We start from the raw sequence: 24,915 nt of genomic DNA on the forward strand, positions 1-24,915 counted from the left end.
ATTTGACACGTCCACTTCGGGCATTGCGAATGCAGTATAGGTATGAAGGTATGTATCAGGGCTCGGCTGAGAACCGCCGCCCGCCTATCAGGATCACTGGGGAAACCGTGGATGCCTTTCAAGTAACCGCACGCGGAAGAAAACGTACGAGATTTTCAATTTGGCTTTACACCAGACACGCGTGAGAGGATATCAGATGTCAATTGAGTGTTTCTGATGATCTGGTCGAAAGATACGAGGCTAGGTATCACTTTCACTGGGGACCCAAGCCTACCTAAGATAATCTAGCAGTGGGTTTTGGGCTGTACCAGCTCCTCCACATGACATTGACACCATTACCCTTTTCGAAGTTCCAGTTTGCAAGGCGATTGTCGTTGGGTTTGCCCATATCATCATCCACCCAGAACCCGACAGCCCAGAGCCTCGCATGATCTTTGCCAATCACAACATCCTCCAGTTTGTCCCAATCATCTAGCAGACCTCTGAGAAATTCAATTGTGTTCTGAGTGGGAGTCTTGCACTTGAACTCGAAAAGGTGCCAGGGCTGAGTTGGACCAGCGTTACCATAGATGTTCAAATCCACACGCCTCAGGTCATTGTAGACGAACGTCTCGCGTCTCAGCCCGGCGCCTGTGTTATATCCTCGCAGATCAGCTCAAGTTCGATGTCAGGGTCATAGGACATGAAATCTATTTCATCGTACCGTTTAGTTGCACAGCTAGACGGTATCCCAAATCAGCTTGCAACCATGCTTCCCAACCATATCCGAATTGATGAATGCGTGAGACTTTCTGACTGTTCTCTTTCACCCAACCCATAATGATCTTTTTAATGGGTTCTGGCTTGTCCGGGCTGAAGTAGGCTGCCTGCATGGAAGACATGGTGAAGCTGGGCTGCTTTGAGACAGACTCTCAACAAAAGGTTGAATGTGTGTGTGATGATGACGAACTTGGTGCTTTTCGACTTTGGATGATTGCAGAGACCTTTAAGTATGTAGAGGGCAGCACTCAGGCTCAGGTTCTTATTCTCGTGGAATGAGATGGAGCCGAATGCTTGATCCAGTGTGAACGACTCCGCCAAACGGCAGCCTGATCATCAACCATTCCCGAGGAAGCATAGAAGAAATCACCTGGACCATTAAAGAAGTTCATTTCCACCCAGGAATACATTGCACATCCCTTGCTTGACCGAGAGCGAGAACGTCCGATGACCTCGCAATGAGTTCCAGCTCAGCTCCATTGTGGGCACGAAGTGTGTGTGGGGATTCCGTCATGTTCAATGTTGCTCCGGCGGTTAAAACCCAACCTTTCCAAACTTGTGATGTTTGAATGGATGTGAAAGAATTTCAATAGTCATCTTTAGTCATTCTCGCAGACCATTCCATCATTCCAAGTATTGAAATGGCGCAGACATCCAAATTCGGTAGGTTTCATCGTTCGTTGGCTAGACCCCGCTATGACTTTTCAGCTGGTGATATGTATGCAGGAACCTCACTTGAGCGGCTACCAGGGTTTCTATTGGATTTCAGCTGGCTGAAAGGTTACTCGCGAAGCACGCGGAGGATCGGTCGCAAATTTTGACGTGATAGTGTAGACTTCTATATTCTGTACGACGTAATCGGCTGAAGACGTGAAGCGCGGTAAACGTGGAAACTTCGACATTTCATCACGGTGATAGACGAGGCTCTTTGAGCACCGAAGATGGATGTGATGTGATCAGTTCATCTTAGCAATCGGGGTTCTCCTATCTCCGACACCACCTGGTCTGAAGTTAAGCTAAAGTCGACATGTAGTCACAGTTCGACAGAACTTGGCGAGTCTGATCCGAGGTGTTATGTGATTTCTCACACTAGTTTTCCTTGAAAGCCTCAACCAGCTAGCCATCTGAGTCTAATTACACAGTGATGATTTCCACGCTCAACTGACCCCTTCAGAGTGAAAGGAAGAGGCTGTTACCGCCCTAATCGTCGGTCTCTGAGATCGTGGCATGCGGGTAGAGCGGTAAAGCCGATCAATGTGACATGCAGAGAAATCCAAACGGAAGGGGACTTCAGGCTCCCTCCAGGCCCATAGATCACATAGAACAACGAGGCCATTCTGAATCCGTATTGACAATTGTCAACTAGATAATGAATTACTACAGAACATAATCGGAAACACCTGAAAAATGAATACAAGCATAAAAAAAGAAAACAGTTGTTGCCTAAAGCTCACAGCTTCGCTTTTTCCTGACCACCTTCAGCTTCGGTGTCGTCGTACTTGATAGACATGAACTTCCCAGGGTAGTACTTGGCAGCCCACATCTGCGCCAGCATCTTCTGATCAATATCCTTCAGGTAGTAGTTGATGGGAACGCCGGAGTCTCCCTCGGAGGCTTTCTTCAGATAGTCCTCCAGTGCTGTCATCATCGAGTTGACGTCCAGGACTTTGTTCTTCTCCCCATCGATGACCGCCAACGCGCTCAGCGAGGACTCAATAGCCTTGCCTTGCATCTCGGAGGCCTGTCCACTCGTTCGCGAAGCCTCGGCCATGGATTGCACCGTGGACTGCTCTGATGAGGTGGCGTTCTGGATGGCGGCGACGGCTGCCATGTTGGCGCTTGGGTCAAAATCGGCAAACTTCTCGGCCGTCTTTGAGACCAAGTTGGCAACCATCGAGGGAATCACGCCCATCGTCAGGACTGTTACGTGAGACTGGACGTTCTGCTGACTGAGGAGGTTCTTGACGTCGCTGGCAAACTTGGCGTTGACGCCTACTTTACCCTCAGCTCTGGCGAACCAGGCACCCGTATCCATGGTGCGCTGCATGGACATGGCTGCGGCCTCCATGGTCTCAGAGGCAGAGGTCTGCGTGGAGTTGAGAATGTGGACCATGCCGATGAAGCTCGATCCAAAGGTGGTGCCGGAGATGATGGAGAATTTTTCCTTGTCTTCTTGGCTCTCGTTCATGGCACACTTCATCATGCTGCTGCCGCTCGTCGGATCCAGCTTCTTGCCGGGGTAGAGATGGTTCCACACCTTGATGGCCTTGTCGACGTGCATCACGAAAGGGGCCACGATCGATGCGTTCTTGTGCGTGCAGCTCACAGACAGCACGAGGGTACCCTCGATGCTGTGCGATTTCACTTGCCGGCTGACCTGACTCGAAGCTGCGGTGCCGATCTTCATGGACTGGTCGGTGCCAAAGACGCCGCTGACGGCGCCCGACACGTACGAGGCGATCTGGGCGCTGTAGGCAGACGAGTTCTGCGAGTTTGAATCGAAGGAGAAATATTGAACGTCCATGTTCATGGTGTCGGCGGCAAGTGGCATTGTCTTGATCTCGCTGCGTAGGTAGTCGACAGGGCTTTCGATCTGCTTGTGAACCGAGTGTATCTTCTGACGCAGTTGCTGGATCTGAGGCTCGGCCGCCATTCTGGCAGCTGCATACGTAACCGCGGCCTTCTCCACAGCATCGTTCAGCTTCTTCAGCTCCTCGTCCAGAGCATCAGTCTTGATGCCAAGGTTTCTGAGTTCGGTCTTGGTCATCGTCAGACCTCTCTTGGACGAGATGAGAGAGTTGAGAGCATCGTGAGCGGCATCGACAGGGGCTTGCAACTTTGAGATGGCTTCCACATTCGCCAGTGCCTCCTCGCTCACCACGCTCATCAACACCAGACTCGGGTCGTAGGGTATGGAGCTAGGCATGGTGTTGAGTTTGGTGGGCCGAAATGTAGAAGAGAAGTAGAGAAAGGTGTCCTGTTGATCTCGAAAATCAAGTTCAACGGCGTCAAGGGTTTGTGGGATGTGAGACTAGAGCAGGTGAGGGTTGGGAAGTAGGAATCTTATGATTCATAATCACATTGAAGCAAGCCAACTTGGTAAAGCACATTTTCGGAATAGCTGTCTCTTGATCATTTGATTGCCCATCTCTCGGAGCGAAAATAGTTGCAGGTGCCTCTGTGCTTCAGGCAGCCACGGAAGCGCCGTTCGGGCCATAGTCCGGGCGTCCATATGGGAGCTGAAAAAGACCAACAATCGATCGGCAGGACGGAACTTCGTGCAGCACATACCTATCCATATCGAGTGCCACCTACAGCTACTAGGGCGTGATGTCGGTGGTGATATGAGACGGAGGACTGCTCCTCTGGTCGTGCCTTTGTGATCTGCGGAAGCGACAGAGGCTCTTTTGCCCCTACAACAGGCCTATTGGATTCTGGACTCGACACTAGCGAAGTCGACTTGATCAGTTTGAGGAAGATGTCGTGTGCTCTTCCAGAGCTGATGGTTAAAGGTATCTTCATCTCTTTCGGTCTCCGCACGACCGACGAGGAGGAGGTTTCATTGAATCCGAAAGGTGTGTACCGAATTGGACCCGGTGAAACCATCATGTCTGTTTTAGGAGGACAAGTCCGCTGGTGAGTGTAATTTTCTGAGCTGATCTCGGAACTATTTGCAATTGCTCGTAGTCTGATACGACCTTGGTGGGAGTGAGAGGTTTGTCTGAATCCAAGAGATGTCGTCTGGACTCGACGCTAGTGAGATCAGTCCCTATATTTTACGGGCGGTTAACCCGCATGGTCACCGACGCAGGTACTAGTTCGGTGACATGCAGAGGTCACGGGTAGGCACTTTGGGGGATGCAAGCCTTCCCGAGTGGGCTGTTGGAGGGTTTCATTGGATCCTCAATATTGGACGGCCATATTGGGGTCTAGACCCCCGTTCGCGTTTGAGCTGATCCTGCACGTCATGCTCTGCCGACATGGAGCAGGTCTCAGTCAGCCCAACGTCTTTCAGCCGCCCTGCTACGCTTCTTTCCGTTTGATTGTCACATCCAAGCTAACCCACAGCTAATGTATATGAGAAGCACGAGCATATCAATATGTTCACAGGACAATTAACATTACCATCTTCATCGCATATTGAGCAGTCATCATGTCGAGCTTGAACTCACATACCATGTACGAAGAGATCAACGCAACCAGTCTTGAGACATCCACCACGTCTGAGATCATCTACCCTGTCGCCGTACAGCGAAACAAGTCCACAATGGCGTTGGGTCCCAAGGCCGCAGTGCCGGTGAGCAAACCAGACCGTTTGCTTTTCAGGTTGGAGAAGTGAGTTCTTGCCAAACAAAGACGGGCCCAGACGGTGCTTTTTTGCTCACACCAGTGGTACCTCCAGATTGTTCAGACCAACCAAGGACCTGGGCTCTGTCCTCACCACCTTCAACTACTTCCTCTATCTCTTGGCCTACTTTGACGCCAAAGCCCATAACTTCAAGTCCCAAGCCTTGTCCCTCGTCACAAAACATGCCTCTGTTGATGGCGCCCTTTCCGGTGCCACCGCTCACCCCGAGGGTTCGCCCTTTGCCAAACTGGGGGCAGTGGTCTACAACGCACGCACGACCCTGCGCCTCTTCGGCCTTCTCCCCCTCTACGTGAGGGCGCGAAAGCTGATGACTGACTCGAAGGACATGGACAAGGTGCTTTGGGCCGTTTCCGCAGTCCAATGCTCCCTGTTTGCCATTTTCCAGTTCCTCGAAAACGTGGCATTCCTCACCGAAAACGGTGTCCTGACGTCCCGTGCCAGGGCTGGTCAGTTGGGCGGACGCGTGGCAGCCATGTACAAAATAGCACATCGTGCCTGGTTCCTGGGCCATGTGTGCGACTTTGCCCGTTTAATGCGCGAGGCGCAAATTTTCTTCCGCAGGAAGCACATCGACAAGGAGGATATCACTGAGGAGGAGGCCGAGAGGGCATCCCAGTGGTACTACGACTGGATTCGCCCGCTGGCCTGGCTGCCGATCGGTTGGCAGCTCTCGGCGTGGACGGAGGACGGCATGTCGGGCAAGTTCAACAATTTGGGACTTCGGGGCGTTGCTGGTGTCTTGGCTGATTTGAAGAGGACGGCTACGCTTTGGGATGCCACCAAGGATGCCTGAGTCAAGTTACATGGGTGGTTTGGGCATACACACCAGAAACATCCCTCGGGGATGGCGCTATGCCAGTTCAAGTTGCGAGGCTCTGGAGACGACTTGCCTTGTCTAAGTCCCCTTGATTTCTTCGCCATCTTGGTTTTACTTCTCTTGTCTGTCTTTTTCCATATAGCTCGTCCACACGTAGTTTAGTCTTAGTCTTCATTTCCTCTTCTCCTGTCACCCACTCAGATGTTCATCATTACAACTAGTTGTATCAATCAAATTGCTTTTGTCCCTCATGCACATGTGATTTAGTGTGGAAGTGAGGCAAAAGTGGTTGAATTGGTGATAGGTGAAGCCGAGCCAACAACCGGAGAAGAAGAAGGTGAGCTTGGAAAAGCACAGGCCAACCAGGTGGGCCGGCCCACACAACATTTAGCAATGTCATCGGCAAGTGGGGAGTTCCATGCTCAACATGAAGTTATGAAGGCATCTTAGCATGATACAGTGAAATGCAATTCCCCAACATTTGCATGATCCAGAAGAGATTTGTTTGGGTCATCTCGTTGCCAATCTCCAAAATGGTTTATTGAGGCTTCTGTGAGTTACGGAAGAGCAGTTGGAGCCGAGATTCCAACACCTCAAACCGACTTGAAGCGCCGACGGCGAGACCTGAGATATCAATAATCAATCCAGAGAGGCTAGAACTTTGGCTACATCCGGAGAGTTGCCGCTGCTGGAGCGGTGCGTCGTCGCCGTCAGCTGAGCCGCAGAAGCGCTTATGCAGGTGTATCCCCGTGGTCATTAGATGTGATGTGACCTCGCTACCCTCGGTATCAGAGGCTCCTCTTGCCTAGACCCGACGTTATCGAACTCCGGGCTCACCACTTCGAGCATGATCGGCTTCTTGGCATACTCTCGCTGCGCTATTGGTCAATAGTCAAGGTTGTGTGATTCCTTTACGCCCGCACCGGAAAGAGAAGTGAAGTCGTGTGGCGCTGGGTGGCACTATTGAACGAGCTGAGCAGATATTTCCGTTCTTCAACGATTCCTGCCGATTAGGCAGGTTACGTTCACATGTGAAGTCTACAAGGCACGCTGGCACTTTGGTACTAGTGCATCCCGATTGGTACCTGGGTTGGCTTTCTTTCAGGCCGAGCTGACTTGCCGACATCCGTGCCTTGGACAGAATGGGTGTGTATGGTTGTGTTGGATGAATACACGTACCTAGGTACATATGTACCCACCCTATCGGGTGAATACCTAGGTACGTATATCCTGCCATGTCTCCAGGATTTTTAGACGGCACAAATACCATCTCGCTGAACATCAATGTGGCCGAGAGAATGTTCATCATCTCGTCAGCTCAAGGAGGCATTCAGAGTTTTCATGCTTGCAGTTATTTGATGGCCCTCTGAGTCTTTCCCTTTGCTTCTGCCAGGAGTTGGCCTTGCTTCATCATCATGACGAAGAGAGACAAGAAGCCGTCAACTAATCCGCCAAAGGATGATGGCCCGAAAAAGACGACCAAGCCGATCACCAAGAACACTATCAAGCTGGTTTCTCTACAACCCGACAAGCGGAATACCAAGAAGAACACCAAGCAGACCAACAAGCGTAACAACAACCAGACCATCAATCAGAACCACAGTCAGCCCACCAGACGAAACAGACCACCTGCTGGATCAGCGAGAGGTAATGCGAAGAAAAATGGCACAAAGAGTAAGCAAGCCACTAACAGTAGCAGTGGCCTGGAACTGACTCCTTGAATTTCCTAGAATTTAACTACCTTGTCGAAGAGTTGGAATTGCCTGATGGCAAAACGTACTTGGAGCTTGCGACAAGCCCCCCAGACACTGACGAACTCGGAGGAGGGGAGCAGACATTCGAATTTCAAGGTTTGTCCCAGTAACAACCTATCCGGCCGGTAACAATGTTCGCATCACTTACAACAGTAAATAGAAGGATTCATGGTAGAGGGAGACCAAACTCCTCTTTCTCCATTCACATGGGGGGCTACTGCACAAAGTTCCGGAAGAACAAGATCGAAAACAGTTTCCTGGCCCCTGGTATTTTCCTTGCTGTCAGACCCCACTGATGCGGACGCACCGCTCAAGAATAAGATTGCCATCGTGAAAGACAAGGGGCCTAACGATGATGAGCCCGTCGACGAGGTAAACACATCACCATCATACGTCTCTTCTCTTGGATTCTGGTGCTGACTTGTATACCAGAATTACTCGTTCAATTTGTTCACATATGCGGATGCCTCTCAACAGTCTAGCCACAAATATGTGTTTTCCGGAAGCAACCAATCTGTCATACCAGGTGGCCACGTCATGTCTAACACCTTCATCCCGCTCAAGATCTTGGACACCCGGCTCTGCGGTGACTGGCCAGGGCGCCAACAGGCCTATACGCGAGACTGGCTGACATTTTGCGCTTATACTGTCGCTCTCGAACTGGAAAAGCCCGATCAGGACCAACGCAATATTCATGACTTGCTACCGAATGAACTTGTGCCAAAGTATCAGGACGCCCAAGAACTGAAAAGAAAGCTTTCTCAGTGGGATGGATCCCACTTGGTAGCCCGAGACAGTGCTGGGAGCGTCCCGGCCATGGCCGGCGCCAAGTTTCTTTATCATCTTCTACATCGCGATGACATGAAGTCGATGTCGGCGTCGAAAGTGGCAAGGCATATTTTCATCAGGTGGTGCCGTAAGTCCACATTGGAAATCTCTAGCCCCCTTTTCCAGCGCTTACCCAGTTGCAGTTGTTGCTCATATTGCCGCCTCTGTCGCAAAGGAGCCATTTTCCGTCAAGGCGCGATTCTGGAAGATTCCCAAAGAAGCTATCCTCAACCGCAATTTGGAGCTGGTCTACCAGATGGTGCCAGATCTGTTGACATGGACCGTCAAACCCGAAATTCTGGGAGACAAGAGCATATCCAAGGATCTGATCAACTCCCTAAAACTTTTCGCTAATCAGGGCCACCGGAAGAAAATCAATGAAAAGTGGGGGAAGTTCATGGCCGTGGTCTTTGATGCAGCCACTGTGCCGGGCATAAAAGCCCGACTCGCACTTCCCACGGACAACCTGCAGAACATGGTCTTGCTCGGCTCTCATCCTCAGGGTTACTACAACACGTACATTGGGAAAAACGACCTGGAATAGTTGATTTCGAAGGGCTATACGTGGGGCAGCAGCCATCCGTTTCCCACCAACATACAGCCTGATGCCATTGTCCCTTTTCCCAGAGGCACAAGACTGATCAAACCCAGTGTCTATGCCACCAAGCCAACGACCATTTCCAAGACAAATATCAAGATTGCAGGCAACTGGCCCCGGATACGAACCCAGAATGCTGTTATGGACAACATCAGCGCAAACGAGGCAAGTCATATCCGTACTCTCAACATCTCCCACGGACGGCTAACCCAAGACAGATCGCCTTCCAGATATGGGATAATGATACACTGACTCCACGCCCAGCTGAGGTAGGTACAGCATGATGGGGAAACAGAGAGGACATTGTTGTCGCACAACGAAAACTAACTCCGCGTGACCCAGTGGCTTCATCGCTCCGCTTACTCCTTTGGAGGGAATGGGAAGCCAGACTCTGCACAAGAGCCGGAAAACCTTGTCTTTGGGACTTTCGAAGCCAACACCGAGATGATAAGGTAGCCAGTGGAGATTCCTTGCGGTTTCTGTGTGACTTGGATGGGCTGACAGTTTCCGTAGGTTCGAGTCTTATCTGAAGCGAATCGCCAATGGGACGTTCAAGACTGAGACCGAGGTGACGCTGACAACAGAAGTGAACACGCATGACAGCAAGGTCGGTAACGGTAAGAGTCTACCATGGCTCACTCCGCAACTGTTCTACCAATGGACTTTCCATCTCAACGAGATCTGCGGCTCCGCAGTCCTCGAAAACCCAACGCATGGGCAGATCAGTAGGGTCAAGACTTTTGATCTCTTCTCCCAGAGTCACCCCATGCTGTTTGAGGTAGACGTTGATGAAGTATTCGATGCAAAGCTAGCCGACGCAGACAAGGAGTTGAGGGATGTAGTGGCCCTGTTTTTGTTCTCCCAGTCTGAGCTTGGGGCTGCATACAAAACCAACGCCAACGTACGAAGCAGGCTCTAGGCTCTACATGGGGAAATTGAGGTTGTGGTTGGTTGCTACTCATTTCTCGATAACGCTGGGCTGTGGATTGAAGGGCTGTCTGGGTTTTCTGTAGTGGGGGGATCTCTTTATCTTTTCCCTTGTTGCTTTTGTTTCTTATTTAGATTGACAAATACTATTCCTCGTTTCAAAGCTAGATGAAATGCACTATAGTGATCGTCGCCGCCTCTAGCCAAGCTGTCTCACCAGTTCATTGCTGTATCTGTCCACCTGCCCTTCTGAGATTGATTCTTTGGACATGGATATGGCGTCAAAACACTAAATTCCGACCAGTTTCACGCAGAGAAATCCATGTGAGGAATACCACGACCGTAAACACCACTTCTACCTTTCACATCAGGTACCTTGCAACCCAGAAGAAGTACCTAACATACCTAGTTTCGCGTGGATGTATTCATATAGGTAGGTACGGAGGATATCGTCCATTTTTTCAGCCATTAACCATTCTTGTAAGGATTATTTTTGCTGGCAGGTGAGACTATGTATCAGGGGTATTCAGGGGCATCTCTCCGTGTATATATTCAACCATCAACCTCTTCATTGTATGTGTAGACAGTCAATTAAGTCTCATTACCATATCGTTCAACATCTTTACATGAGGTACTGACTTGGAAGTTGAAAAATTCTATTCTGTTTTGTTCTCTTATAACTTGTAGTTCCTCTTCAAGATGACAAGTACAACTCGATAATCCCATGAGACCAGCCCCAATGCTGAGCCCTTCCTGTTACATTTCTTTGCATTCCCCTCTCCCTTTCTACCGATCTGGAGGAAAAGAAGATGGCTAGATCAAAATGGAAACCGCCGTGTTATCCGGATCCATGACCATATAAGGGATGCTCCCCTCGCTCATGTTATTGCTCGTCTGAGTAAACTCGACATCCAGCGCGCGGAGGTCGTCGTGGAACCTCTCACTGATGTCACGCACCGCCTTCTCCTTAGCGGTCTGGGCGTACTTGCGTGACCACCACTGCGACTGCGCAAAGGAGATGAGACTGCGCTCCGTGGAAACCTGTCGCGATGGGTTAGTGTCACGTTTTTGAAGAGACAAAGAAAAGTACATACCTTATAAGACAACAACCAAGGAATCTGCGCAGCCAACAACCACTGCCTCTGACGGCCAATAGGCAGCGCCTTGACAAGATCGGCCTCCTTGTACCCCTTCAACTGGTCGAGGGTAGTTGGTGGCGGGGAGCAAAGACAGGGCGGCTTGGCAATGACAAACACCTGGTAAAAGTTCTGGAGGTAGTTGACAGCCGAGTGGAAAGGCGCAGCGATATGAATGCTCATCGTCACAGCATCGATCAGCTGGTCAAGTGTGGTGATGGTAGGGAAAGTCTTGATGTGGGCTGCTGTCTGCACCTCGGTGTACCACGCCTTGATGATCTCGCACTTGCTAATAACGGCGTCGGCCGTGGCTTCAGTGTAGTACGTGAGGAGCATGCTCTTCACATACCGGCGGATGCAGTACCACATGGACAGCATATTCTTGGCATAGGCGTAGTTGCGGTATTGTGGCGCCGCCAGACCCTCGGCGGTGTTGGGAAAGCCACGGCTCGCGAGGTCGTTGGGAATGTAACGCCCAACGTAGTCAAAGCTCTCAAACTCGGACCGGACATACTGGTAAAGGTTGTCGGGCTTGACTCCGACGATGTCTTTGATGATCTGAGGAACCAGTGTGGCGCGCGCGGCCGCGTTGAGCGACAGTGTCTTGAACCAGTGGGGCGAGAGCAAGCGGTAAATGATATGCTCCATGGGCACAGTGCGGTGGGTGGCCACAATCAGGGCTTCCTCGACGAGATGTGCCTGCGTGAGATGGACGCTCACCTCGTGCCGGAGAAAGTCGGTGACCTGCGCGCACGTCTTCGCATAGCGCCATGGCCAGTCATGCTCCTCACCCTCCGATGAGTCCGTTGGCAGCATACGCTTGTTGAAGATGGTAACAGATGTCGCCAGACTGTCACCCTTGTAGTCGGTGCAGATGGCGATGGGGTGCAGCTCGCCAGTGGGGTGCAGTTGGAAGAGAGTGACGGCGGCGCAACCCCAGCTGTCATCCGACTTGGGCTCCTTGTTGAACAGGGTCTCATTCTCGTCGACTCCCAAACTACGGCGGATGTTACGCGCATCCTGGACATACAATGTCGCGGGATCAATGGTTGGCAGGATGGTGGCCCATTTGTCGTAGCCACCTTGCTTTGCAGCGGCTATGAACTCGTTGAGGAGGGCCTCTGGCACGACGGTAATACTGGTTGGGTTGGTGCCGGTGAAGGACTGGTCGGCGAAGCGGCGATCGGTGAACCAGTCAGGCAACAAGCCAATATTCTTCCCATCCTCGATGTCTGTAGGAGACTTGCGGTGCGATCTGTTGTACTCCTCGATCTGCTTGATAGTGCCGTCCATGGGGCTGCCGTTGAAGGCGCGCTGAAGAATGCCGATTCCCCAGTCGGCCGTCTTGCCGTACCAAGTATCAGGCACGAGCTTGGCAATCATGAGCAAAGTGTTTGCCAGGCCGAGCCTGTTGAAAAGATCGGTCTGTGAAACTTGGTCCTCGCGCGGGATGGTCTGGAGATGAGGAGGATACTGGGCTGGCGTGCCATCCCTGTTGGTTGGGTAGTCGGACCACTGGTATAACTCCTTCTTCAAGTCCTTCTCAACGTAACGAGGGAGGGTTGGCTCAATCTGCAGAGCATCAAAGTATGTCTCGTAACTACAATTTGTCAGTACGCCTCAGTCGCGTTCGGAAACGCAAGTTTAAGAAAAAAGTGTGAAACCAAGAACTCTAACCTTCGTTCGATACGGGCGTACGCGTGGGTCAGCGCCGCCTGGGTTCCCGTGTAGGTGCCCTTTGTGACATCGCCGTCTGCGAGCTTGACCATCTCATTGTCGAAGACACCTGGGTCAATATCCAGAAATTTCTCTTCGCCGATACTGAGATTCCGTTTCTCTGTCAAGTCTCCGTCAGAACATGGCTTCACAAACAGTCGATAGGCCTTGAAATAGAGAGAACATACCATTCTTCTCATCAATATCAGGCTGCGCAAGAATGTCTTCGGGCTTCGCAACAGCCTCCACCACGCTTGGAGGGGGAATGGGAAGGGGGGCGTCAATAATGGTGCTCATGATGACGGTTGCAGATTGTTGGTAGGGCAAATGTGAGGATTTGAAGAGGTCAAGTTGTTGTGTTGCGAGTGTTTCCAGAAGAGCGAGACCGTCATCTTATACACTTTTTCCTGTCGTCTTATCCATCTCGCTGGACTTTACTCGCACCACGACGAGCCGGCCCCAGACGCTCACGACTGCATCTTCCGCGGTCTGGGCCTCAGAAACGCCCCCAATGCTGAAAGGGAGAGTCCAGACCATCCGTTCAGCTGTGTATTTGCTCCGTGGCGTGCACTTGGCTTTGTTGACAACACTGTGAGTATCCTGGATTCCTGCTCGACGAGAATTCTAGTCCTATGAACTAAGAACAGAAACGGGACTCTGCATCTGATAGCTGCGGAGGAGTCCCGACGCGGCTTCTCAGCTTGCCATTGGGGTCGCGGCTATGCGATATTGAGACAGCCCCACCGCTCAGCTCGCAGTTTGAAGCGTTGACTTTTCCTCTTGGAGGAGACATGCGTTGATATAGGCGAATCGGGTGTGAGTAGATTGTGGGGTTGTGTCGAGCTAGAACCGATCTTGCATACGTTAAGCTTTTTTCTATCGACCCGCACCGAGTTCTAGATTCCGCCACGCCATTAGCTTGTCGATAAGACCCTGTAACAGAACCACCTGTGACCTCTCCGACATATTATCCCGGCGTGCCCGGCTGAGTGGTTTATCGACACGGTTGAGTCTCATGATAAAACGACGACAGCGAATTATTTTGCTTCTGTTTATAATCCAGAGGACAGCAATGATGGGTAGTGAAGTGGCAGCGAAGATAAGAGCGTTGGTGGGACACTGATGCCGGGGACAAGAGAAGAGGCAAACCGGATTGGAGGCAGACGCTTGGGCTGAGGACATGCACTTTCCACCTTAGGACGGACCGAGTGTTCTTTCCCTTTTCACAACCTGCAAAACTATTTCGTTTCCGCCAAATATTGACCTGTCTGTTCTTGCCATGTTTTTTGCCCAAGCCCTAACCCTGTGTTTAGCACACCTCGGCATGTTAAAGTGGGTCGCTCTCACCTGGGCTGACCGCGTCAAACCCAATTCCGGTCGATGGCGGGGTTCGTGAAGATTGTGAATGACGTCTGGTTTATCCTCCAATTGCCATCGACACCCATCATAAGCAAGCGAAAATGGGACCTCAACCTGGACAAAAGACGGTGCTCATCACCGGGTACGTGTTCCTACCGCATCACAACACAACCCAACCCCAGTGGAAAGCTCATAAAAGCTCATTGCTGACATCCAATCCCTTCCAAAAGATGCACCCCGGGAGGTATCGGCCATGCGCTATGCCTAGAATTCCACTCCAAGGGTTAGTCACTCCAACATCATGACCTCTCTCAACCATTGCTAACCCTCCCCCCAGGCCTGCACGTCATAGCCACAGCCCGCAACCCATCCGTCCTCGCTGACCTCGGCGCCCTGGGCATGACCACCCTCCCCCTCGACGTCACAAGCCCCTCCAGCATCAAGACCTGCCACGACCAAGTCTCCGCCCTCACCAACAACAAGCTCGACATCCTCGTCAACAACGCCGGCCGCACCCACACCCACCCCGCCACCGACATCGACATCGACGACGTCCGCGAGACCTTTGAGACAAACGTCTTTGGCGTCATGGCCATGTGCGCCGCCTTTTCCGATCTGCTCATCAACTCCAAGGGTTTAATCATCAATATCGCCTCCCTCGCCGCCATCACCCCCTACGTCTTTGGCTCCGTCTACTGCGCCTCCAAGGGTGCCGTTGTGTCGTACTCAAGGACCCTGCGGTTGGAGCTCAAGCCTTTTGGTGTGAGGGTCATGGTTGCCATGACTGGTACTGTGAGGAGCCAGATCGCGAGCAAGACCCACCGGACGCTGCCTGAGGGAAGTATTTATCAGCGTGTCAAGGAGATCTTTGAGAAGAGGTTGACGTTCAGCCAGAACAATGCAACTGTCAAGACGGAGGATTATGCGAAGAAGCTGGTGGCTAATGCGCTCAAGCCTGAGTGGCCGCTTATCTTGCGGTCTTGGTTTGGCAGAGCGGATTGGTTTTGGGCTGGTGGCTGGAGCAAGGGTGTTTGGGCCAGTACATTCTTTGGGGAGTGGATCTTGGACTTTGTGCTATATCGGTTGATTGGCTTGAAGAAGATGGAACAGGTGTTGAGGGAGGAGGAGAGGAAGAAGAAGCTGGCTTGAAAAGCCGTCAGTTGCATAGGCACTCGTAATAATCGTCCTCTTCTATTACCGACCACATCATCCGTCTAAAAGCTCCCCTTCTGTCCTCTCATCCGTTTGCACGCGATTAAACACACACTTCAACATAAATAACCATCTCACCAAGAAAATATCTCCACAAAATCAGGTACAGAGTAGCCCAAGTATTACACAAGACAACATCCATTCCCAGAAAGCCATCAACTCAACGATTGTTCAACCCCCCGGCTCTCCAATCCCCAACCGCTTCAAAATACCACCCTCAGCAAGGATAAAAGTCTCCCTTCGGACCCGGGTGCCCCCACCTCAAATTAGCTTGATCAAGCGTGCAAACAGGAAACTGAATCAGTCCCATGTCGATGATCTTGTTCCTCATCGGATCCACCGGATCATAGTAGTCCTTCACAGCGAGATTGTCGGGATCAAACTCGTATCCGTTTTGCCCACCGTTCCTCCTCCAAGTTCTCAATGCTCTATGCGTCAAGGAAAAAGAGGTTCTGCAGTTAGCTTATGGTTCACCAGCCGATAAAGTCATCAAAACAAAAACTTACCCCTCCATAATATCCGTGGCACTGATATTATTAAATTCGCCCAATTTGTCAAACCCGGGAGGCAGGCTCCAAAACGCATGGTCGCAGGACTGCCCACCGCCAGTCCCAAATGGGTAACAATTCTGGTAGGGCCCCATAGCTGCCAGTAGCAGGTACTGTTTGTTTTCAAAACAGAACTCAGCCTTCTTGGCATCTTCTTCCCGGACATAGCGCTGCCAGAGATTGCCATAGGTCCTACAGGCATTTCCCGTCTCCAAAACAGCCACGTTCGCATCGTCATTGTTGTTCCACGCCACAGGAATCATGAAGGTGAAAAGTGCCCTCCTGATCATGTCCTTCATGTCGGCTACCCGAAGGATGTCGGGTCGAGGCTGTTCCTTCGGCACACCACCACCTATTAGCTTGCCCTCGGCCATGAAGTTGGCGAGAAGTGGGGTCAAGTGGCCATCCTTATCTGGACCAGCAAACAGCCTGGCTGAGAACCCGGTAACCGACCTCTCCCAGTGAGTCATGGTAGCGTTCAAGGCCATTGCCAACGTGGATGCCTTGCTAAGATCGTCCTCGATATCTCTGCGGTATCGAGTCATTATGTGTACTCACTGATAGAAAAGGAAGAGAGCACGTCTGAACTTACCCAGTGTTCTTGTCCTTGAAAGTCATTACCGTTGCCAAAACCGCCTGATCTACTACCTCCGTTGCACCGGAGTTCCTCAGCACTAATACAGGGGCACATGTTAGCTATCTGGTAGCTATGTTGGAGCTAGAACATGACAAAGGGGGAACCATAATGGAGAGCATCATCCAAGCAGTGTGTGATGCCCAGGGGGGGACATACCGTGCCCAACCAATGGACCTGTCACAAGACTGGTAATCTGTGCAAGAAACATCAGCTGACAAATCACCAAGCAGATATAGGTTGCAGCAATACCGCAGCAAGGATGTTATAGCCCATCTGTTTCGCAAAGGTATCGTCAAATTCCTTCATGAAATAATCTTCCATTACCGGGATGAATAGGTCGACATCTTGTTGCGCTTCTCTAAGGGCGTCGTAGTAGTTCACAAAAAGCTTCGCAGATCAACCAGTGTTAGACGAAGTCAAGGCAGTGAGACGGAGAGAAAATTACCTGTTCCAGAGTAACAAATGAGTTCATGATGAACTTTCCTGCTGGACCAGTCCTTTCGGGAGGGTCATTCGTCAGTATAGGCGGTTTGTTGTCCTTGTCGTAGCAGTTTTCCTGTGGGCTCAGACAGTTGCTTGCCGGCAACAACGTCCCACAGTGAACATCTTGGCGTCCACGGAAGAACTTGCCAACAATCCACGACGAAAAGCTTCCGACGTCCATCGTGCGTGCTAGATAGGCCTTTATAGCGTCAGCCCACGCCTCATCCGCCATCAACCCTTCCCATCTCTGCTTTCTGTCCATGTCTGCCGTGTCCACTGCAGGGATACTGCATGACAGATCATACCAGCGCGTAGAGCCCCCGGTAGCGCCTTTTCTGGTGAACCTGTTGGTAAGGACCGACCCGCTGACCTTGCGCTCGAGCTCAGTAAAGGTGTTGAGGTCAATGGCCCAATCACTTGTCCCACCAAAGTTCCAGCCCCTGTACATGTTGGACCGAGCATTCTTCTCTGCCGTGTCCATGTAGGCTATCCAAGTCCCATTGATGATGGCGATGTTGGAACGTGTGGCTTGGTCGTAGTGTGTTGCCACGTTGATATCATTCACGTTTTTGTACTCCTGGATCTCGGCATTGGAAATATAGCCCTGGACTCCAGTACAAGGGCCTGGCGTGGCGTGGGAAACACTTGCTGTGCCGGTATACTCGCACATGGGCCCGCGGCAGTTCGGGTCTTTCATCTTGAAAGAGCGGCCATAACTGCTGACGCCGACGATGATCTTGTTGGCAGGCACCCCGGCCTTGGTGACCATGACCAGGGCATTGTATGTCTCTGTCATGTTGACATGGGACCGAAGGCACATGCCGCTTGGACAGCCATCCTGAGACCACCTAGACCCAGCGTCCCACTGGCCGTGAAGATCGTACGTCATGTAAACAATGTAGTCGAGAACGCTGCCCATTTCCCTGACTGGGAAGCCCTTGAGATACCAGTAGCTGGCCGGCGCTGCAATGGCGAGGGACTTCCCGGTGGGAAGTCCAGCCCTCAGCAGCCGTAAGAAGGCGAGGTAGTTGGGGCCGTCGATGGGGTCCGCAGGAGGAATGTCGGGAAGATCCGGGGCAGCAGGATACTCCCAATCAATGTCGGCGCCGTCGAGTCCATGTTCTCTGACGAAGTTGGCAATGTTGTTGGCAAGAGTGGCGCGATTGGCGGAGTTCACTAGGTAGAACCAAGTCAGTGATGTGTGTCGGATGGGATACAAGCAAGGCATCAGGAGGCTACTCACCACCAGCACGGAAGATCTGGAATGTGGTGGGACTCGTCGACGCAGCCCAACCACCAAACGCGATAATCCTCTTGGACCTCTTGAGTGCCTTGAACTTGTTGAACTGAGCCTGGACCTTGCTGACATCAACTCGAAAGTCAGGTGTGACGTCGGCAAAGGCAAAATGGATGTGTGTGAACTGAGTCTCGTCAATAGAGGTAGCGTCCATCCACAAGCAGTCGCGGTCGGTGCTCCAGGCCTCGAAGTAGCCAATCTTCTTGTACTCTGCCGGCGGCGCATTGTTGTTGACAATGGTCATGCCACAGTTGCTGATGCATGTTCCCGTTCCCGGAGTCCCATCGCCCGTCACTTCGCAGAAGTCTTTGGTGGTGCCACACTGACCCCAGATGTTGCAGCACGTGTTGAGCGGACACGGATTGAGGGTGCTGATGTTGGTGCCTGCGGGAGGAGCAACTGTCCCAGGTTTCTGTGGCCCACATACCGCATTGGCGATGGGAAGGGGCATTGGCGGGGTCCCTGAGCTGAGGCAGATCTTGGAGTCGGGCCAAAGCTTGCTGCACCCAGCCCACCCCCAAGTCTTCCTCTTGTTGAAAGTGTCTAGATCGCCATCAACTAGCCCATTGGCAGCCTCGATCACGCTGCATGAGTCGCCCGCTTTGACTGTGTACGTGGCACACGACCCATCAGCATTCGGCTTGGGCCGCCTGTCCTTGAGAGTGCCAGATGAGCAGCAAATCCACTGGTTGACTTTGAGATTGGAACAGAAGTTGGTTGCTGTGTTATACTGGGTCAGAAGCGAAGGGGTGATGTTGCACTTTTGATAGAGCGTTGAACAGGAGTCGCCCGCTGACCGTCTTATTAGCAATGGCTAACAGCACACAAAGAACATTTTTACTCACGCACAACCTGCCTGTCTTGACAAGTGCCATCGGCGTTGGGGGAGGGGCCTTCAGGGAGCTTCCCCTCCATGCAGCAGACCTTTTCGCCCACCTCAAGCCTCGAGCAGTCGATATGCTGATCACACACAGGTCAGTTTCTGTTACACGAGACTGTACATGAAGGGAAAAGTAACTCACAGGGTTGTAGTTCACAAAGTTTCCAAGGCTGATCGTACAGCGACGATCAGCAATAATGGCACAAGTATTGCCCTCGACAACCGTTTTGACATTGGTGCAGTCAGGCAACGGCAAGGAACCCTCGCTGCAACAAAAGCCGGTTCCGACCTGTAGGTTGGAACAGTCGAGGTGCGGATTCAGTTGACGGAACCTCGACTCCGATATGGTACAGCGTTTGTCGGCGATGCTGGCGCAAGTGTTTCCGGCGACGACGGTCTTGTAGTTGGTGCATTCCGGGTCTCTCCTAACTGCGCCCTCATTGCAGCAGAAATGCTGGCCGACGCGCAGGTTGGAGCAGTCGAGTTGTGGATTCAGTTGCTGGAGTCTTGCAACACTGATGGTGCAACGACGGTCCGCAATGATCTCACAGGTGTTTCCCTCAACCACTTGCTTGCCGTTGGTGCAATAGGCCCTGGGAACCATTACACCTCGAGCAGACACAGTGCATCCGGAAATAATAACGGCGATGACTGTCGCCAGAAAAGAGGCTTGGACCATGGTGTACTAGATAGCAGCACCCAGGCCGAACGAGACGCCGAATAAAGGTGAAGCAGGGGGATGAGTGCAGGTGAGGGAGAATCATTGTAAACGACTGAGGATCCCGTTGTATTTATGAAGAATTGATAAACTGACTCCCGTTCCTATTTTGCCTGGGGCATCATGCTCCAGACATCGTCGTCGTCAACATCGAATTCTAGGCCTTTGGCTGCCACTATTCATCACACATTGATACTTTGAGCATTGTCTACATGGGGAAAGGCTTGGCCACTTGGTAGTGTATGCCCCTGAGCATTGAGCGGCACGGTACTCTACGGGCCGTCCCCAGGGTTTACACTAGCCTCGGCTACAACGAGCATTGGCTGGTTTGGGAAAGGCGTATCCTACCACCGGAAGTCTTCCAATACCAAGGTATTGGGTTACACCGCCGTGGTTCGCGAGCTGTCAACTTCTGTGTATGGCAAATCCAAAGATGAGGTCCATGAAAGAAGGGCAAAGTCCAGATTTAGAAGATGATGAAAAGCCTCGATTTGCAGCAAGGGGAAAAGCATTAGTTTCCCTCAGCTGGATCCGGTCCATGGTGCACCAATACACCATATCACTGTCTACCCCCACTAGCTGAATAATACCTCCCCAACCCATCATCATCCACTCTACCTCCAGCTCGCTCCTCATCCCGCATCCAACTAGTCCCCATCGCATTCCCACCTCCTCTCCCATCCGCAACCGGTGGTGGCCCCCCAGACACATCCGCAACCACCGCCCTCGCCAAAAACGGCGTCAACACAACCGGATCACTCACCGATCTCCCCCCACCCATATCCATCGGTCTCGACATTTGCTGCACCATCGAGGGCCCAGGTGCAACTCCCCTTGCAGCTTGAGATCTCAGCGCCGCCGGTCGTGGCATAGCAGCCGCTCTATACCCTTGAGAGGCAGCCGCAAGCGGTATACCAGGTACGTTCGCAGCAGGAAACTGACCTGGAACCGCAGGAACAGGCGGGATCGTGTCCTGAGACATGGAATGTACAGGGTTGTAAGCATTATATCCTGCTCCATAACTCCACAACTCCGGCGAGGTAAAGCCCGGTGGTGGGATAGGATCAAGTCTGCCCATTGATGCTGCTCGCCCCAGGGGACGTTGCTGAGCTTGTGCCGGCATAGGCGGGGAGGGGTAATACGGTGCTGTCTCGGCGGGAACCATATCGATTTGGGAGGATTGGTGGGAGAGAGGCTGGTTGGGTACCTCTAGCTCTTGGACCGAATATGACGAGGGAGCAGGATGGTAGCGGGGTCGTTGTGTTTCCGGGGGTGTCCTGATTGATGCCTCTGCCCAGAGAGAGGAGCCATGAACAGACACCTCGTCGTCATGTCCACGAACGGATCCGAGTCCGCCAGTGCCGGGAGTCAAGGTGGCGGAGCTCGGACCAAGACTCGGTAGCTGTGGGTTGTACGCGAGACGGTGACCGGGAGGGTCTTCGGTTCCGTAACGGGGCTTGGCACCCTCATACTTGTCTCGTAGCTCTTGTATGCAAGCAAGGGCCGCTTGTCGTTTGTACTGTGGGCTAACCGTGGCCAAAGACCTTGCCAGCGGGCCGGACTCCAGAGACTTGTCGAGGTCTTCTTCGATCTCATCCATGATCTCCCGAAATGGTGGGGATTTCTTTCTTCTCTGGTTTGTCCGCTCTTGAAGCTTTTGCAAGACGGCAGATCTAATGTCTGACATTACCAATTGCTGCTGATTCCCCTCTTGGTCATAGCCACCAGTTGTCTCCCGCGCAGTGAGCCACATCGCGACGAGAAACAAAATGCTGAACAGGCCGTATGGAATGTCAATGGCGGCCATGTTGCTCTCTGCAGTCGAGGGTGGGATGTATTGCGGAGTACCAAAAGAAGGAACGCAGACAGTGTCCCCTGAGCCAATGTCATTCTCGAGACACAGCTGGGGTGGTTTCTCGGTCTGTGCTTTCAGCACCACTGCCACCTCAGCCAGGGACCGGGCAAAGAACATGGCGAGTGCCCCCCACAAATACCACCTTTCCTGTAGGATGATGTTAGCAAATGCCTTCAATTGGAATTGAGATGACATACAGCAGAGTGTTTCTCATGCCCCCACGAACCAAAGAACCGATAAACCCCCAACATGGCCATGCTCGCAACCCATACAAGCACAACGGTTGCAACCTCAAATGAAGACCCTCTTGCCGCAAAATGCACCACCGGTACCAAGCTTTCATACTTCAGCCAGACCAAAGAAAATGCGAAATAAAACACAAGATACAAGACGGACACCAGGCTGATTACAAAGAAAACACTCTTTGAAACAAACCACCAGACTCTTTGCCTTGACGAGTCAGGCTTCCTGTCCCCAAAACGCTTCCACAACACATTGTACGTACCCCACACGAGCAGCAAAGTCGACATAACATGCAACACGTCATAGATGGGGCGAGCAGTGACATACTCATACTTGACTTGGCTGTTCCCGCTCTGGCGCATCCAGCGATCGATCATGGTCAAGAAATACCACCTTCACAGCAACAGTCAGCCAACAGAATGACTCATGTTGGCGCGGTTCAACTTACAGTGTTAATAGCATTGCCCCAAGCGCAACAGGCTTGAACTCGGGCCAGGCAGGTTTCCATTCTCTTTTCCCGAGATGAGGCAGTTGAAATGTGGGAAGCAAACGATAGAGCAACCACGTGAAGGTCACGCTGGCCAAGAACCAGACAGTGTCGAAAACGGCGACATGTAGTGGAAGTCCTGCCGGGAGCGGCTGTGGTGATATTGAGGAAAGTGTGATATTTTGCAATGGTTGTGACATCCCGTGGTCGTGTCGAAGTGTGGTGAATGGTATGGTTTGTGGTGTTTTGAAGCCAAAGGCATCCCAGCACCACGCGAAGAACGAGGACCTTTGGTGACACAAGTCTGAGTCAACCCCACGTCAGGCTTTGCTGTGCAAACCCCCCCCAATATACCTGGGCCCCTGAATATTGCTGTCTTTGATGTACTGGTACAAGCCAAGGCCCGACAGAGCCTTATGCAATGTAAGAGGGCCCCCTTGACCAGAAAGAGCGCCTTGCAGGCACTGGCGGGCGCCAACAATGCAGCCACACGGAGATAGTTTTCAGCCGCTGGGATCATGGGCGCGAAAACCTGACCCTGGCGAAACACGGCCAAGGCGCGGAAAAACTTCAGAAATGAGTCTCAATAATCTGGGGCAAACGCAATTGAGGGCCGTGCTCAATGTTTCTCGTGTAACTGCTCAATCACGGGTCTTCAATGGAATAACTTTCCCCTTCGAGATGACCTGCTCACGAGTCAAGTCTTCCTTCCCGTTACCAATCCTCATCAAACCTGGCTGCGTCATCATGTCTACAATGACCTTGACTTCCTCGGAGTGCCCTGTCTCGTCTTCAAAGATGTGCTTCAGCTGAACGATGTCACCACGTGAACATGCCACCAGCATTACACGGGACCGCTGTGACCCCATTTGAAGTGCTAACACGCCTGCATCGCGTACCACGGTCCAGATACGTTTGTTGACTTGTGAATCCAATGCTTGGCCACTCCATTGCTGAAGAGCCCGCACCAGGTCCTCGGTGACTCGCTCTATGTTTTGTCGAAAATATGTTGTGAATGCCTTCTCATCGGTGCTGTTGTTCCGGCGGAAGTCTTCCAGAATGCGTTCAAACAGGAATCCTCGTCCCTCATTCATTTTGGCCTTTTGTTGGTTTGTTAAAGTAGAATCATCAGGGTCTGTAAATTCATCAGCTTCATTCCATATTGATATCGGCCACCATAGAACCCACCATCAGCAGCCTGTACTCTGATCGCCTCAGAAAAGTGTGCAAGGATAGCATGCGCTTCTCCTTCAACGCCAAAGATGCCAAATCCCAATGGATACTGATAGAACCCGTGCAACAAATGAGTCCAGCACACGCTCCGAATAAACCTGGACCATCCCCTTGTGTCTTGTTGCTGTTGCATCGGCTTGGGAATGTGGTCCACAATCTTCAACAGCTGTTGCGACAACGACAGTAACGAGGTCCGGAAAGCCTCATCAGAAATGACGGCATCATCCTGTGAGGTGTATTCGCCGATTCTCTCCTTGAGATCGTCAATCTCTATGCGCAATTTCTTGACAGCATCCTCATGTTTCGTATCCTGCTCTTCCATACTTGTTTGGTACCTCTTTTCGTTCTTGGCCAATGTCTCATTGTGCGTCCATTTCATGTCGGCGATTGTTTGGTGAAGGCGCTGGTTCTCGGTCTTGGCCTGATACAGAGCCTCCTCGCGCTCTGCCAGAGCAGCGTTATCCCGCTCGTAGAGTGCTCTGTAGCGATCTCGCTCCTGTGATACTGCGTACCGTTCCCTTGTAATGCGGTCCACATCTTCACGGGCGGACCGCTTAATGACTGCGATCTCGTTGTCCTTGACGAGCAGAGTGTTGTTGACCCATTGGAGAACATTTGTGAGATTGTCGAGACCTTCCTGCTGGGGTATGTTGTGTTTTGTCATGAACCTGGAGATCTTTTCCTTGGTGTCATCGACAGGTATCTGACGAGCACGATCATAGCCAGGATCCCCGGGCGCAAAATAACCCTGAGGCGGCGGCTGAGATTGGGGAAATGATTCTTGGTATGTGGGACCATGGTGTCGTCGAGGTCCCTCCGAATGGTTTTTTTCTCGAGTCCCAAAACACATTTTGATGTTTTGGAGAGGTGATTCCAGGTTGTTGCATTTGCTTTGTAGTTGTCTGGGGCACCTCAGCTAACAGTGGAAGGCGGAAGCGCGGTCTGGAAGGTCACGTTGGTGGAGTGCAGAGAGGCGCCCTCCATGCTGCGCAACCTGAGCGGCACCTGCAAGCCCTACCTACCTGGTTTTGGCGGGGGTTTTTGCTGCCCAGTAAAATC

At 51.9% G+C, this 24,915-nt stretch overlaps 9 protein-coding genes across 9 annotated transcripts; 3 read left to right on the plus strand and 6 right to left on the minus strand.

The window, feature by feature from the left end:
• Positions 1-182: 182 nt before the first annotated feature.
• On the minus strand, positions 183-937 carry QC763_000025 (uncharacterized protein). Its single transcript, XM_062905018.1, has 2 exons — positions 704-937; positions 183-630 (listed from the first exon to the last, which is right to left on the minus strand). Exons 1-2 carry the CDS (start codon positions 879-881, stop codon positions 275-277), a joined length of 534 nt encoding a protein of 177 aa, XP_062763377.1. The 5' UTR covers positions 882-937; the 3' UTR covers positions 183-274.
• Positions 938-2,209: 1,272 nt separating this feature from the next.
• Positions 2,210-3,685, minus strand: QC763_0098280 (uncharacterized protein; the record flags this gene model as incomplete). The annotated part of the gene is made up of 1 exon (XM_062906364.1): positions 2,210-3,685. One exon carries the CDS (start codon positions 3,683-3,685, stop codon positions 2,210-2,212), a length of 1,476 nt encoding a protein of 491 aa, XP_062763378.1.
• Positions 3,686-4,775: 1,090 nt separating this feature from the next.
• Positions 4,776-6,240, plus strand: QC763_0098290 (uncharacterized protein). The gene is made up of 2 exons (XM_062906365.1): positions 4,776-5,094; positions 5,162-6,240. The coding sequence occupies exons 1-2, from the start codon at positions 4,913-4,915 to the stop codon at positions 5,919-5,921; spliced, it is 942 nt and encodes a 313-aa protein (XP_062763379.1). The 5' UTR covers positions 4,776-4,912; the 3' UTR covers positions 5,922-6,240.
• A 650-nt stretch (positions 6,241-6,890) lies between these two features.
• On the plus strand, positions 6,891-7,809 carry QC763_0098300 (uncharacterized protein; the record flags this gene model as incomplete). The annotated part of the gene is made up of 2 exons (XM_062906366.1): positions 6,891-7,619; positions 7,676-7,809. The coding sequence occupies exons 1-2, from the start codon at positions 7,361-7,363 to the stop codon at positions 7,807-7,809; spliced, it is 393 nt and encodes a 130-aa protein (XP_062763380.1). The 5' UTR covers positions 6,891-7,360.
• A 2,871-nt stretch (positions 7,810-10,680) lies between these two features.
• Positions 10,681-14,322, minus strand: QC763_608140 (uncharacterized protein). The gene is made up of 4 exons (XM_062914645.1): positions 13,093-14,322; positions 12,866-13,025; positions 11,147-12,788; positions 10,681-11,093 (listed from the first exon to the last, which is right to left on the minus strand). The coding sequence occupies exons 1-4, from the start codon at positions 13,199-13,201 to the stop codon at positions 10,866-10,868; spliced, it is 2,139 nt and encodes a 712-aa protein (XP_062763381.1). The 5' UTR covers positions 13,202-14,322; the 3' UTR covers positions 10,681-10,865.
• Positions 14,130-15,425, plus strand: AYR1 (NADPH-dependent 1-acyl dihydroxyacetone phosphate reductase). The gene is made up of 3 exons (XM_062906367.1): positions 14,130-14,405; positions 14,494-14,546; positions 14,601-15,425. The coding sequence occupies exons 1-3, from the start codon at positions 14,365-14,367 to the stop codon at positions 15,410-15,412; spliced, it is 906 nt and encodes a 301-aa protein (XP_062763382.1). The 5' UTR covers positions 14,130-14,364; the 3' UTR covers positions 15,413-15,425.
• A 21-nt stretch (positions 15,426-15,446) lies between these two features.
• QC763_608160 (uncharacterized protein) lies at positions 15,447-20,192 on the minus strand. The gene is made up of 9 exons (XM_062914646.1): positions 19,463-20,192; positions 19,286-19,400; positions 18,387-19,232; positions 17,106-18,319; positions 16,910-17,047; positions 16,817-16,853; positions 16,616-16,697; positions 15,982-16,551; positions 15,447-15,903 (listed from the first exon to the last, which is right to left on the minus strand). The coding sequence occupies exons 1-9, from the start codon at positions 19,997-19,999 to the stop codon at positions 15,693-15,695; spliced, it is 3,750 nt and encodes a 1,249-aa protein (XP_062763383.1). The 5' UTR covers positions 20,000-20,192; the 3' UTR covers positions 15,447-15,692.
• A 307-nt stretch (positions 20,193-20,499) lies between these two features.
• On the minus strand, positions 20,500-22,823 carry QC763_608170 (uncharacterized protein; the record flags this gene model as incomplete). Its single annotated transcript, XM_062914647.1, has 3 exons — positions 20,500-22,040; positions 22,091-22,529; positions 22,585-22,823. The coding sequence occupies 3 exons, from the start codon at positions 22,821-22,823 to the stop codon at positions 20,598-20,600; spliced, it is 2,121 nt and encodes a 706-aa protein (XP_062763384.1). The 3' UTR covers positions 20,500-20,597.
• Positions 22,824-23,264: 441 nt separating this feature from the next.
• QC763_608180 (uncharacterized protein) lies at positions 23,265-24,821 on the minus strand (the record flags this gene model as incomplete). The annotated part of the gene is made up of 2 exons (XM_062914648.1): positions 23,812-24,821; positions 23,265-23,758 (listed from the first exon to the last, which is right to left on the minus strand). Exons 1-2 carry the CDS (start codon positions 24,704-24,706, stop codon positions 23,265-23,267), a joined length of 1,389 nt encoding a protein of 462 aa, XP_062763385.1. The 5' UTR covers positions 24,707-24,821.
• Positions 24,822-24,915: the final 94 nt, after the last annotated feature.

This window comes from Podospora pseudopauciseta, chromosome 6 (assembly GCF_035222475.1).
Source record: "Podospora pseudopauciseta strain CBS 411.78 chromosome 6, whole genome shotgun sequence".
NCBI classification, from domain to species: domain Eukaryota; kingdom Fungi; phylum Ascomycota; class Sordariomycetes; order Sordariales; family Podosporaceae; genus Podospora; species Podospora pseudopauciseta.

What these genes read in the sequence shown, in the direction of transcription:
- QC763_000025 (XM_062905018.1), bottom strand. Translation starts at nt 881, where the DNA reads ATGTCTTCCATGCAGGCAGCCTACTTCAGCCCGGACAAGCCAGAACCC. An exon ending in TCTAGCTGTGCAACTAAACG is followed by an intron (nt 631 to 703) that starts GTACGATGAAAT and finishes GATATAACACAG; the next exon opens with GCGCCGGGCTGAGACGCGAG.
- QC763_0098290 (XM_062906365.1), top strand. Translation starts at nt 4,913, where the DNA reads ATGTCGAGCTTGAACTCACATACCATGTACGAAGAGATCAACGCAACC. An exon ending in TTGCTTTTCAGGTTGGAGAA is followed by an intron (nt 5,095 to 5,161) that starts GTGAGTTCTTGC and finishes TGGTACCTCCAG; the next exon opens with ATTGTTCAGACCAACCAAGG.
- QC763_608140 (XM_062914645.1), bottom strand. Translation starts at nt 13,201, where the DNA reads ATGAGCACCATTATTGACGCCCCCCTTCCCATTCCCCCTCCAAGCGTG. An exon ending in TGATATTGATGAGAAGAATG is followed by an intron (nt 13,026 to 13,092) that starts GTATGTTCTCTC and finishes GAGACTTGACAG; the next exon opens with AGAAACGGAATCTCAGTATC. An exon ending in CTTGGTTGTTGTCTTATAAG is followed by an intron (nt 11,094 to 11,146) that starts GTATGTACTTTT and finishes CCATCGCGACAG; the next exon opens with GTTTCCACGGAGCGCAGTCT.
- AYR1 (XM_062906367.1), top strand. Translation starts at nt 14,365, where the DNA reads ATGGGACCTCAACCTGGACAAAAGACGGTGCTCATCACCGG. An exon ending in AAGACGGTGCTCATCACCGG is followed by an intron (nt 14,406 to 14,493) that starts GTACGTGTTCCT and finishes CCCTTCCAAAAG; the next exon opens with ATGCACCCCGGGAGGTATCG. An exon ending in CCTAGAATTCCACTCCAAGG is followed by an intron (nt 14,547 to 14,600) that starts GTTAGTCACTCC and finishes CCCTCCCCCCAG; the next exon opens with GCCTGCACGTCATAGCCACA.
- QC763_608160 (XM_062914646.1), bottom strand. Translation starts at nt 19,999, where the DNA reads ATGGTCCAAGCCTCTTTTCTGGCGACAGTCATCGCCGTTATTATTTCC. An exon ending in TCAAGACAGGCAGGTTGTGC is followed by an intron (nt 19,233 to 19,285) that starts GTGAGTAAAAAT and finishes TAAGACGGTCAG; the next exon opens with CGGGCGACTCCTGTTCAACG. An exon ending in AGGTCCATTGGTTGGGCACG is followed by an intron (nt 16,698 to 16,816) that starts GTATGTCCCCCC and finishes CCCCTGTATTAG; the next exon opens with TGCTGAGGAACTCCGGTGCA.